The 14020-nt window shown below is 37.5% G+C and overlaps 1 protein-coding gene, 1 long non-coding RNA gene and 1 other non-coding gene across 3 annotated transcripts in view; 1 reads left to right on the top strand and 2 right to left on the bottom strand.

Moving 5' to 3' along the window:
- Nucleotides 1–3181: 3181 nt before the first annotated feature.
- trnak-cuu (transfer RNA lysine (anticodon CUU)) lies at nt 3182–3254 on the bottom strand. The gene has a single exon. It is a non-coding gene; the product is annotated as a tRNA-Lys (tRNA).
- A 3733-nt stretch (nt 3255–6987) lies between these two features.
- Nucleotides 6988–14020, bottom strand: part of fbxl7 (F-box and leucine-rich repeat protein 7) — a 41257-nt gene continuing 34224 nt past the window's right edge. The window contains exons 3-4 of the mRNA XM_055202310.2: nt 12120–12725; nt 6988–8507 (exon numbers count right to left, since the gene is read on the bottom strand). Coding sequence (XP_055058285.1) covers nt 7771–8507; nt 12120–12725 — 1343 coding nt within the window. The 3' untranslated portion in view covers nt 6988–7770. The remainder of the gene's footprint in view (nt 8508–12119; nt 12726–14020) is intronic.
- LOC141369474 (uncharacterized) lies at nt 8203–9226 on the top strand. Its single transcript, XR_012373211.1, has 2 exons — nt 8203–8340; nt 8947–9226. It is a non-coding gene; the product is annotated as an uncharacterized lncRNA (long non-coding RNA).

The following is a 14020-nucleotide window of genomic DNA, read 5'->3' as shown; positions in this document are numbered from 1 at the left end:
GTTGTGGGCAACCAGGGGGCCTTGAAATGAAAAAGGTAGGGAACCACTGGTTTACATACATCGGCCTACATATTCTATAAAATATGGTTTTCAGTAGGCTACCAATGTTCATAAAATCCAAAATCATGCCTCTAACAATTATGTATATAGCAATTAAAACACATTGTCTAAGAGCTGCAGCCGCTATTTGACCAAACATATATTATAATTAATTAATTACATTTAAATAGCGCTTTTCTGCAGCACTCAAATCCCTTGTGAAATGAGGATTCTTCTCAACCACCACCAATATGTTATCCTGAAATTTTTTGAAAAATCTTTGAAAAAGTTTCAATGCAGTGGTTATACCACACATGAATTCTCTATAGCCAAGAGACAGCTTGCCATGACATTCACTTTGCTTTATGTTATAAATTGGTTTTGCACATGTAGCTTCAGATGTGCTCACTGTCGTTTAGCAATCGAAAAAAAACTGTAATGTATAGATGGGAAGTAAATGGAAAAAAAAGATATACTATTTGTATCATTAAAAATGTATATATTTTTTGTAATCACTTTTTTAATCTCTGGGGTCATTTTTACCCCCAAGGAACTATAACGTATACAGGAAAATTGGGTCTTATGAGGGGTAAAGGCAAACAAAACAGCTGACAAAGCCAAAGAAAAAAATAGAAAGCAATTTACAACTGAATAGAAAAAATAGTCACACAATTTGGCGCACTGTATGACAACAGAGTTGATTTGTTTTTCACTGAAACATTCCTTCATATGTTCAGTGTAAACATGCCTTAGGACAGCAGTTATAAAGAAAGAAACCACACTTTAAACACTCCAGCTAAATACAGAAAACCATTGTTTACTGCAAACCAAAATTATATACCCACTGAAGACCTTATATAAAATAAATAATTAACTAGTTTGACATTCAAATCACAGTTAAGTATACTACTTAGTTTTTACTTAGTATACCAGGTTTTGAATTTTGAAGGAAAACTTACTGAAAAATGTTGTGAGCATTTCATTGTAGGGGAGAGTGGGGCAAAGTGAGCCAGTGGGTAAGTTGACCCACCCCCTGTATCTAGGCTACCATACAGATTTGTAGCCGTCTGACCACAAATCCAGGTAGCAACCATCATTTCTATTTGACTATGGTAAAGAGAAGCACAAGTTAAAGAGATAAGTATGATTTTTTTACAAAAAACAGTTTTTATCCCATCAAAGTAAAATTTATACATGTCAAGTATAATGGCTGTTATGTTAAAGCAAATTTATCCAGGTCTAAATATTTATACCATACATATTGGTGATAGGCTAATGTATAAAACCAGGTCAATGATTTAGCTAAAGATTAGCCTGAATTACTAAACTAGGCAGTTTTTCCCAAAATGGTGGCCGTGGGGCAAAGTGAACCAAATGCTGTGGGGTAAACTGAACCAGCGGTTCAATGTACCCCACCATGATGTTTAGTTAAAAAAAATTTAAATAGAGCAATCAACATTATTATTATTATTACCCTTCCAAATAGGGCAAAAATAGACAATTTCATTAAAATGACAAATCCTAGGGTTGTAAATGGACATTTAAAAACGTTTCTGGATAATGTTTGCACTTAATAAAGTTACATACCTTCTATGTAAATATCAAATAACAATTTAACACATTATTTCAATGCATTCTTTGGCACCCTTAAAATTAAATTTAAGAATGGTGTGAATTTTTTAACTATGTTCGGGTTTAAACAAAAAAAGTTAGTGGGTCAATTTACCCCTTCACATGGATCAACTTACCCCTCAGCTGGGGCAAGTTGAGCCACAAGAGCACTTTTTTTTGAGAAGCCACCTTTTCAAAGCCCTTTGTTATAATGGCATTCTTATCATTTCATTTGACAGGAGACATCCTTAAATAAAGGTTGATAGTTTTGTTTGACTTCTGTCTCATTTTTTCAGGCAGATAAGGCAACATATGTAAAAACTGGCTCATCTTACCCCGCTCTCCCCTACAGGCTGTTTTTGTTTGTTTAGACACTGAGAGGTATATGCATTGCAAAGCAAACTATGTTTTGTATCGATTACTAGACAACAATTTGGACTTAAAATAAATATGTGCGCAAAGTACATCATATTAGTATGGGTGAATAACATATATGCAGAATAAACTTCTTTCTCAGGATTGCAGTAAACAAACTGCTTCTGCATGATCCCAAATCACGTGTCTCTTCCGCCCTAAAATGGCTTTAAATCTTTCATCCAGCTGAATAATATTCATAATGTTTGAAAAAAGTGGAATATTAATAATAACAATAATAATAATAATAATAATAATAATAATAATAATAATAATAATTCAATCAATTAGTAAATGATTCAATTAATAGTTTTAAAAATAGTTTTTAAATTATTGCATAATATACAGAAAAGTTGACAGAGGTGAAGTTCCAGGTCTCTCGCGAGAGCGATTTGAAAGCTCGCGACATGTTGTTGTCACAAGCCATTCAGAATGCGCAGCGCCATGTGAAGTTGAACAGACGCAATGTTTACTTTATAGCTAATTTCCCCCAAATGAAAAAAAAAACGACAGTATACTGTAGTAGTGTTAAAACACTATAATAAATGTTATAACTTTATACTATATCTAGCATATGATGAGCAAGAGGTGTGTGCAGCACATGATTTCGCCTCATTACTTAACAGATGCTTTCAAGATGCCTGCAATGATCTGACTTCCTTAAAGCGCTGTCAAAACATGCATTGCTGACATAGTTTAACACATTTAGCTTCTCTATGTCATTAACTAATGTCTTTGTCTTCAGTTTAGTTTTCTGATTAAGTAGTTCGGGTGTCTTGAGTTAAACACAAATCTGTTTGGTGATGGCTTGCATAGACACTGAGTCGACTTCATGATGAAATTCCTTTGAGGTTAAACTTTTTTTATTAAACTGAGCAAAATAACATAACTGATTCAAATAACATTTAATGCTCGATCATATTTGGATGTTTATCAGCCGCCCTCTTTTGGACAAGAAAAGTTACTACAATTAAAGATATCTTTGCTTTTAATGTTAACTTTTGTTTTAAAATGTTTATCTTTCAATCAAGTGTTTGATACATGTTGGATATATACCGGTTGGAAAATAATGCGAGGTTGGGATTTAGCAAAATAAAAACGATAAAAAAAAACTTTGCGCCCAACGTGGGGCTCGAACCCACGACCCTGAGATTAAGAGTCTCATGCTCTACCGACTGAGCTAGCCGGGCTTAACACCCAAAAACTAGCTGTAGTTTTAAAACCTCACTTTCCACGGAAAAAAATTAGTTGTCGAATTAGTCACAAAAGAAATTAACTTGCTGTTTTTTTCCATTAAATATTCGGACGTTTTGAAACTATTTAAATTCGTATGTTGACTGATTTTATAATGTTAGATAAGGTTAAGGGTAACTTTTGATCGACTAAGTTAGGTTTTATTTAAATACATTTAAATAGTTTCAAAACGTCCGAATATTTAATGGAAAAAACGGCAAGTTAAAAACATTTTGTTTGGGGGGGGGGGGTAAGTGAGGTTTTAAAAACACAATTGAGCAAATAGAAATAATATGAGCAAACTAATAATTGCAATTTATGCACGTGTATGATGAAGCCATACCACAGAAGACAGCCAAGTTACACAAGCACATCTCAAAACATAAACATACAAATACATACATCTAAAACATGAATAAACAAACACCCTTTAATATGCATTTTTATGTATGTTCACACACGTGTCTTCAGACATCCCAAGTCTCCCGGAAGTTCCGGGAGTCTCCCGCATTTGGATAGCGACTCCCTGATGCCCGCAAATTAGTTAAAATCTCCCGGAATCTAGAGCGAGCAAGAAAGAGTAGACGTGCACGGCAGAGAGGGAGGGGGAGACCTTGCGTGTGTGTGCTAGTGTGCCTCATTAAGCGCATGTAAGACAGAGAGCATCCTGATGGCCTGCTCCGCTAAATCAACCAATCAATTGTCAGTGTGGGCGGGCTTTTATCTCTTCTCCCGAACTGACATTGAGTTCAACAAGTTTAATATCATGTGCATATTATTCAGGCTGGCTACTAGTTGCCAAGGCTACATGAAAACAACAAACTCCTTAGACCTGTTTAAAGTTGCAATAGAATATAAATAAAACAGTTTATATAAATATTATAAGCAGCTTATATAAATAGTAAAAGTAATCTACATATTGCAAAATAATTAACAAATAATTGGGTAACACTTTAAAATAAGGTACATTAGCTAACATTAGTTTACTACATTAGTTAACATATAATAATGAACTGCATTTATAAAGCATTTTTTTTATCTTTGTTAATGTTAATTTAAACATTTACTAATACATTATTCAAATCTTGTTAACATTAGTTAATGCACCGTGAACTAACACGAACAAAACATGAACAGCTGTATTTTTATTAACTAACGTTAACAAAGATTAGCAAATACAGTAACAAATGTACTGCTCATGGTTAGTTCATGTTAGTTAATACATTAACTAATGTTAACAAATGAGACCTAGTAAAGTGTTACCAATAATTGCATAGGCCTCTAGAAATTAATATTATGCTTTTATATCTTGAAATGTCATATCCTTGTCCTCCCTTTTTTTCTTTTTTTTTTGGGGGGGGGGGGGTAGGGGGCTTCGGGATACCTCCCTGAAATGACTTTTTGCAGGTTGGGATGTCTGTGTCTTTACAATACATATTTACTTAGATTTTCCCAAGAATTTATCAGGTTGACTAAAACACACGACAGATGGCGCTCAAACCTCACAGCAAGGATGTTTACTTTATTTTGGTTTCTGAAAAAATTGTAGTATACATTTTTTGTTTCACTTCTGCCTTTTCATTCAGACTAATTAAAGATCACGTCTTCCTCAAATTATTTAAAATGAAATACAGATTCAATAAAACCTTAAACTTTGATCAAACTCCTAATCTACTTTTAATATCATTGAGTGAGGAAATCATATACACAGCAGACAATTCTGATGTTTAATGTATAGCAACTGTTCATTTTTGTAAATGGTTAAAAACATAATCTGAATGATTTTACTATGCAATCAGATTTTAAACTTTAATTCTGCTTTCCTTTTTAGCAAATGTTTTCTGTTCTGCTGAGTTTGTCAATTGTACACCAGTATTTGTTTCACGCTATGGATTCTATAGAGGGGTTGCAAGTTTACAAACATTGCAGGGTGCGCGCGCATCCAGGGGGCAGAAAGCCCGATTGGTGAGCTGATCTGCTACTGCAACAACCTTAATTATTGAAGCGTTCTTTATTGCTTGTATATAAATAAGACTTGATTTTAGTTGGATCTGTTTTTCTGTCTATATTTTTACAGTGTCACTGTGATACATGTATGAATTATAATGTTATAATTATAATGCTAGTAACGTAATAGTCGCATCTACTGGTATGTTAACATCAGGCACCCAGCACTGACTCTGTTGGTACTATTTTCCACGCAACAATTCCTTGCCATTTTGACTTACAGACACCGCTACTAGCATACAACACAATGCACTTCTCTTCTTTCTGCCCCTCGGTTGCGCGCGCAACCAGTTAGTGACGTCGCCGTGCAACCCCTCTATTGCATTGTTAGTTATTTGGTTAGACCTTTGGTTTTGTTTTTTACACTTCTGGTAATGTTTTAGATGTAGATAGCTTTTTTTATGCACGAATCTGCAGCCCTAACCAAGAGATCCGGGATTGAGTCTTGTGACTAGTAAACCACATCACAGCATCTTTTACCAAACTGAACTGTAATGAGATGCCAATGAAATAGTGCAGCCTATATTTTGTAATGTAGATAAAAATTAAGTCATAGTGAGTATGGAAGTACGGTAAAACTAGTTTTGTATGTCCTCACCTTCATCTTTTTCAATGATTGCAACTGTCATTTTACAAATCGGATAGTTTATGTTATGACTTAATAACCCCAGACAGGGTTTAGATTAATCCAGGACTAGGCCAACGTTATATTAGGACATTTAGGTAGTTTTTCAAACAAACCTTACAAAAAAACAAAAATTGTGTGCATCCTGAGACAAAATGTCACTGATACATGTTAAGAAATGTCGATACAAGGTATTTTTAAATAATGGCAGCTCAAACATACATTATAGTCTGGGACTTGAATAAACCCTGTCCAGAAAACCACCCCAATATTTTAGATTTTTTCGAAAAAGGACATTGTTTGCTTTTTATATCACCATGGAACAATTTTGCTAGAAAACACGAGCCTTCATGATACTTATCTTTACACACCAAGTAATAGGCCCACACTATTTTTTGGATACAGAACATCTTTACACTTTGTTAGAGAAACTTTGATAAAATATCCATATTGTGAAATTCCTAAACAATCTGGCAATCTCCCTTCTCAAAAAAGCTGCTGTTTTGGCCTGTGCAGCTGCTCTGAGCTGTAATGTTAATCTGGACTGTGCTGCTTTGACCTGCGCTGCCAGACTCGAATATGATGACAGCTCCCTTCATTTCGAGCCAGCTTACTGTGTTTTATAGCAACTGGCCAAGGTGTCAGTTAGCGAATAATAATGGCTATAACAGCTTAACTTAAAATAACATTGTTATGAGAGAGGCTGCATTATAAATTACACATACTACCATATTCTTCACTCACCTGTGTACCTTTTGCATCACTATATTCAGTCTGTGAAGATGCCACACAAGACGTTAAAACTTTTCTGAACAAACAAATCAAGGTCTGTCACATCACTGGTCTAGCATACTATTAAAGAAAGAGAAAGAGGCTAAATTGAAATGTAATCTTTACAGTCTGCTGTCATCAGGCAGTTGAAGTCCTCCTCCGCAGTCAACCTCATGTTACTTCTGGACGCAACCCCAGTCTGGAGTAAATAACACGCCACTGTTTTCTCATTCATGGACCAGTTACATTACAGCTAAAGCAAGTAAGTTACATGACAGTAAACAATATATTTTTTTAAAATATGGCTTAGACCTTTTTATTACGCTGTGGTCTTCCTTTTGATGAACACCTGAAACAACCCTGCTGAAAAGACCAGAGTGAATTTCCATTAAATCCTTTATGCTGCTGGATGAAGCTGGTCAACAACTGGTGATGTCTCACTGACTAATATAGTTGAGAACCCTGGTGGGAATATCAGCACATCAGCATCACATGCTGGAAATAAACATGCATAACAAACATATGACGGTCTTTTCAGCAGGGTAGCAGCATTGACTATTAACAAGGTAAACGTGGCAATGGCACTGTTTGGCAATATTCTTCAGAAATACAACCAAGATAGAAACCAGATTATCAGTTTTACATGATGAAATACAAAGTTAAACAGAGATATCAAATGTAAACATTACAAAAACTGAAATGTATTGTTATCGCATATCCTGCAAAAACGTTAAATTTCGGTTACCATCGCTTCATGTTATACTCTACGTACTGTTTCAAAGCATTAGCTGTGTTCGTAATAATTAATTAGCTTGAGATTTTCTTTGACAATACACACTTTTTATACATGTTAAATGAAATACAATCTGATGTAGGCAAAGTAAGTATTCCAAAAAAGTGAATAAAATCATAAATAAATGGTTTTAAAAAAAAAGTCTTAAGATTTCTCCCAACCATGCAAATTAAATACAAAGGTGCAGCAGTGGAAATCTCAGCTAAGGGTTGTTTAGCCAAGAAGGCACTGCTTTAGGTCAAAAACATTTCTCTTCTCAAATCCCACGGCCCACCCCTCAAAAAAAGGCCGGATTGGTGTGTTCAATGATGCAGCGTTTACAATGCCGTTTGACGAAGCGCAGCGCCTCCAGTGGTACGTCACAGTCCTGAACATTCAGCAGCTGAAGGTCAAAGCAATTTGCTGCTACCACTTGTAACCCACGCCCCGTGATGCTTTCGCACGACTTCAGACTCAGTCTTTTCAGGTTGAAAGAGTTTAGCGCAAGCTGTTCCAGGCCTGCATCCGACACCAGGGGACACTTCCCAATGTCCAATGACTTTAACTTGAGGCAGTTTTTGGCAAGGTGCTCAATGCCGTGGTCTGTTAATCCCTCACAGCCACGAGCATTCAGGTAACGCAGTCTGACACAGTATTTAGCCACGTAGCGCACACCCACGTCGGTGATACGACTGCAGTGCGCTATGCTAAGGTAACGCAGGCGGCCCTCCAGCTTAGCGATCTCTCGCAGGCCAAAGTCACTGATGAAGCGGCAGTCGCTGACACTGAGCTCACGCACGGACGGGCAGTAGATGACCAAGAAACGCAGGCCCTCGTCGGTCAGACGCACGCAGCGGCGCAGGTACAGGTGAGTAAGCTGAGTACAGTGGGCTGCAATGGTGTGCAAGCCTTCATCTTCTAATGCGAAACAGTCCGTCATGTCAAGATAGCGGATGGAGATCTGCTGGCCATGAAGAGGGGACAATTTCACAGACACATCCCGAGTTAGACTTATGCAGGTTACCTTGGAGCACCCTACGAAGACAGAAAAAAAGACAGCACAGAATATTACCGATCAGATTTTATCTGAACTGTTTTTAGTGCAAACGCAGAAATGTACTTACTGTTTGATATAAAGCATGTATTATGTTGCAGTTTGTAATAAAGTTACCTGCCAACTGGCAATACGTTTTATTTACTAAGCATAGCCAGTTTTACTCACAGACGTCTGTGTGTATTAAGCTCAGATAAAGGGGAGCATTTTAACATCAAAAAAATTATACACCTCAGTCATTATTTATGGACTGTTTGTTTAAATATGTATTTTATGAGGGTATAATTTACTCTGCATGATTCTGCGATGAATACCGATGCATGTGTAAAGAAAAACCAAATGTTTCGCTTTAGATCTGTTCAACCATAAATCTGAGAAAGCAATGATGCCATCTGAGACACATTCGTCCTTCTTTTGCAGTGTTTGGCCATTTGTAAGAAAACTGAGAACGGAGTACAAATCAAGCCCAACAGCAGAGGAACTCCAGTTGGACCTCTGCACTCACACAGGGAAAACAACAATATGCTTAAACAGGAAGTGCAGAGCAGGAAGCTGGAAATAAAACACTTGGGAAGGAAAAAGCACTATTATTTTCAGACATTCCCATTCGCTAAATCTTAAACTGTATATGGTCCTTTGTTAAATATAATGCCTTTAAAGACAATATTTGACCCAGAAAGTAAAAACACAGCTTAAGTCATTTGTGACTTACTTTTTTCCACATAAAATTATCCTACATAATGTAAAGACCATTTTGTAAAAAATATAACCTCTTAATCTCATAAAATTGGATTAGATTAGAGACTTCAACCTGTATTTAACAGACAGGGTCACAATTAAGGTGGTATTGGTATGCATTTGTAACATAAGCAGAATGTTGGTAAAGTTGCATTTGGGATAAATAACTACAGTGCATTCGAGTCCATTTACAGGGTTTAAATGTTATTATGTTAACAATTAAATAGGTAAACAAGTTAGTACGTTTTATACAAAATACAGTTGTCTTAATTAGGGTAGCAGATTTTCCCAAAGCACCTTAAAGTCAGAGGTCCTGGTTTTGCCTGGGCTTGTGTTGCTTTTGGGAAGTGTAGAGAAGACAGGCAGAATGCCGGAGCTATTAATACCTTTTCCAGCTTTTCCAAGAGGAAGTTCTGGACATTTCAGAGTAAAAAGGGAACTGTCTTCTGTGCTGGACAATAAAACAGGTGAAGCACTCCAGCTGTTGGCTCAGAGTCAGGAAGTAATTCATACAGTTTAATAATAATCCTTCTCGGGGCATTTAGAGGTTGATTTGTAAATCAACAGTGTTATATTACTAAAATGTTACGTTAAGAATTTAAACAATATTCATTGAAATTGTAGAACGTCTTTTTCGTTTTGTGCTGCTGAAAGCACGTGAATGTTAAAATTCTTTATTACACGGCACTCTAAAATGCTTGATTCTGATTGGCCACTCATGACATTCCAAGGTATATTATTTCCAGATAACAACCACCTAAAACTAATAACACATGGTAACATAATTATTTTGACTGGTATAGTTTAACATTACACAAAAAATAGATATAAATGTGTCTTTTAATAACATATATGACATTATACACTCACCTAAAGGAGTAGGAACACCTGTTCAATTTCTCATTAATGCAATTATCTAATCAACCAATCACATGGCAGTTGCTTTAATGCATTTAGGGCTGTGGTCCTGGTCAAGACAATCTCCTGAACTCCAAACTGAATGTCAGAATGGGAAAGAAAGGTGATTTAAGCAATTTTGAGCGTGGCATATTTGTTGGTGCCAGAGGGGCCGGTCTAAATATTTCACAAACTGCTCAGTTACTGGGATTTTCCGGCACAACCATTTCTAGGGTTTACAAAGAATGGTGCGAAAAGGGAAAAACATCCAGTATGCGGCAGTCCTGTGGGCGAAAATGCCTTGTTGATGCTAGAGGTCAGAGGATAATGGGCCGACTGATTCAAGCTGATAGAAGAGCAACTTTGACTGAAATAACCACTCGTTACAACCGAGGTATGCAGCAAAGCATTTGTGAAGCCACAACACGCACAACCTTCAGGCGGATGGGCTACAACAGCAGAAGACCCCACCGGGTACAACTCATCTCCACTACAAATTGGAAAAAGAGGCTACAATTTGCACGAGCTCACCAAAATTGGACAGTTGAAGACTGGAAACATTTTGCCTGGTCTGATGAGTCTCGATTTCTGTTGAGACATTCAGATGGTAGAGTCAGAATTTGGCGTAAACAGAATGAGAACATGGATCCATCATGCCTTGTTACCACTGTGCTTCTTGGCACACTTTAGGCCCCTAAGTGCCAATTGGGCATCGTTTAAATGCCACCGCCTACCTGAGCATTGTTTCTGACTATGTCCATACATTTATGACCACCATGTACCCATCCTATGATGGCTACTTCCAGCACAGTGGCAATGAGTTCACTGTACTAAAATGACCCCCACAGTCACCAGATCTCAACCCAATAGAGCATCTTTGGGATGTGGTGGAACGGGAGCTTTGTGCCCTGGGTGTGCATCCCACAAATCTCCATCAACTGCAAGATGCTATCCTATCAATATGGGCCAACATTTCTAAAGAATGCTTTCAGTACCTTGTTGAATCAGTGCCACGTAGAAATGAGGCAGTTCTTAGGGTGAAAGGGGGTCAAACACAGTATAAGTATGGTGTTCCTAATAATCCTTTAGGTGAGTGTATTTACAAATGATTAAACTAAATAGTGTGTTTCTGAGATCTTAATGTCTTGTCTTATCTTAAAAGCAAAAGTAAACAGGTTTTCCCCCCGAAAGGTCTGCATTTGTTAAAAATGATACAAGACCCTCTGCATTGCGTCTGGTGGTCTGATCACACTGTCGGTTCTTATTTCTGCGATAACAACCTGCTGCCTAAACATTATCCCTAACTTAGACACTCTTAATTATCCCTTAATTAGAGATATTTACGTCAATATTTATGTCTAGGGCTGGGCTGTATATCGATTTTTATATAGCTGTGGTCTGATATGACCAGAAATGTACACTATGGTCAGCTTTTCAACCAGCTCACATGTTATACAGATTTATATTTTCAAACTGGGAGGAGACCTGTGTCGTTGAATTTTATTTTCATCATACTCTGTTTAAAAAAAAAGGTGATTGTGACATCTCACATGAGTCTTTGACTTGCATGTAAACATTTGTTACAAAATTCAGAGATATTTATTATATGTTGTCATTCATCCAAAAATTACCAAGATAAGAATTTTGGTCAATACCTCTCAGCCCTGTAATTTTGCATATTGTTAGATGTTTGCTGTTCATGGTAATATTCAGAAACTGCAAGGGTTAATTTTAAGGACATTATTGTTTTATTTTGCATGAAAAAATATTTTGAGTTGGGTCACCACTTTTTTAACGTAAGTCTGTGAAAACCTCTCTCTTACATGTTATGTACCTAAAAAGCATTTGGCTATTAAAAAGAGCCTCCATCTGATTTTACCCAAACTTTCTGTTTCAATAGAAAAATATGTCAACAAAAAGCCCTCTCCAATTCTCCAAAACCACTTAAGATGAATTACCTGAAACATCCAGGTGCTCCAGACTGGGGCATCGTGAGACCACTTCAAACACGGCTTCATTCGACACGTTGTAACACCCGGCAACCTCTAAACGACGGAGTTCTGGACAAGACTGTGCCACTGTGTACAGTCCTCGATCCGTCAGTCTCCGACAGCCACTGACCACAACCGTCTCCAAGGTGAGACAAACATTGGGAGTATCCTGACAGAGTCTGCGAGTCAGAACCCGAAGCGCGCGGTCCACATGTAGCACATCACCCGTCAGCCGGACAGTCCTCCACAAGCGAGGGTCCCACGCCAAGTTGTACCACCGACGGCACACGCGGGCACACCGGCACAGCTGATTGGTGGGCAGGTGGGTAAAGATCTGCAGAAAGGCATGATCGGGAAGAATGTCGATGGGCGCCCCCTGCTGGTCCTTCGGTTGCCGCAGGCCTCTTTGAGGATGGGTGAGGGATGCGGGTGGGGTGTGCACCATGGCAATGGTTTCTGTGCTGAAGGCGGAGGAGGACGTAGAGGAGCCATTGAGAACGGCTGAAGATGAACGAGGTGGCAGAATCAGAGCTGGACTGGGCGTGCTCACTGTTCGCATGCTAAGATCCGAATCTGGAAAAGGAAAATAGAAAAGCAGACAAAAGGTTTGAGAGCCAGTGAGAAAATGAAAAACACACTTTAGCATACTAAGAACATCATTATGTAAACTAGACAAGTTGTTGAAATAATCTAAACAAATCTCAGTGTTTCCTTCTTAAAATATTTCCTATTTCCCTAAATGATTGTCTCTGTGCTCATGCAGAGTTTTTGGCTTCATATTATAATGATACAAAGTGTTTTATAGATTTAGGAAATGTAACTCCCTGACCAGTGTTGTTAAGATCAAGTCTGTGTGCACGGCCTGCAAAAGTCATATTCACAGAAGCTACATGAGTTTTCTTTTGCTGTGGGATTTGTCTCAGTTTATGACTATCTTTGAAAGACCAGATATAATGTATCGGACCTTATTTGGTCTCCCTTTTGCTATTAGAATGATATTGACTGGACGAGTATCAAGGGTTACCATTATTGTACTGGATTGAGCTCAAAGGGACTGTACACCCAAAAATGAAAATTCGGTCATCGTGTCCTCACCACTGTCGTTCCAACCAAATTAGATTTTCTCTGTTCTGTGAAACACAAAGGAGATGCAAAGCAGAATGTCTGGCTTACTCTTTTCCATAAATTGTTGCGTATTTGCTTAGAAGGCTTTAAATATAATAAAAACTTGCATGGACTTTTATATTGTTAAAAGTCTTTTTTATTGTTTTTAAAATTTGAGATCATAAATCACCATCTACTTTCTCGGATAAACACAGCCTTTTGCATGTCATGTAGGACAATTATAAGTGGTTGGAAGTGTATGAGGAAAACAAAATAATGACAGATTTTTTATTTCATGATAAACTACCCCTTTAACTGTGAGCTGTCTAACCGCAATACATTTGTTCAGGAGAACTCCAGCCACAAGTCTGTTATTTCCATTAATTTATGGCCATGATGACCCCATTGTTCCCTTTGACAGATGTTTTTGTCTCCTACAGCTTCGCAGTGGGCTGTGTGTCGAGTAATGGGAAACAGCAGAGACTGATCATATGTGATGCTTCCATAGATGAAAAACTAAGAGCCAACAGGCTGGCACAGTGAAAAACCTGCCAGTCAAACATTATTAAGATCACATCTCTATAACATCAAGAGATGTGCAAAACAAGTCCTCTGATTGGAGAAGAGGCAGGGGGAAATGAAGCAAGAACTTCGCTTTTAATAACATAAGAAGTAAATACAGCTTGTTCTAAGAAACAGAAACCAGGCCTAAAACCCCAAACAACTCAATGTGCCAGAAAGCAATAAGCTGAGTGAAACTTTTA

This window comes from Misgurnus anguillicaudatus, chromosome 2 (genome assembly GCF_027580225.2).
Source record: "Misgurnus anguillicaudatus chromosome 2, ASM2758022v2, whole genome shotgun sequence".
NCBI classification, from domain to species: Eukaryota; Metazoa; Chordata; class Actinopteri; order Cypriniformes; family Cobitidae; genus Misgurnus; species Misgurnus anguillicaudatus.
Note: the sequence above shows the minus strand (reverse complement) of the source record. Positions and strands in the feature narration are given on the sequence as shown.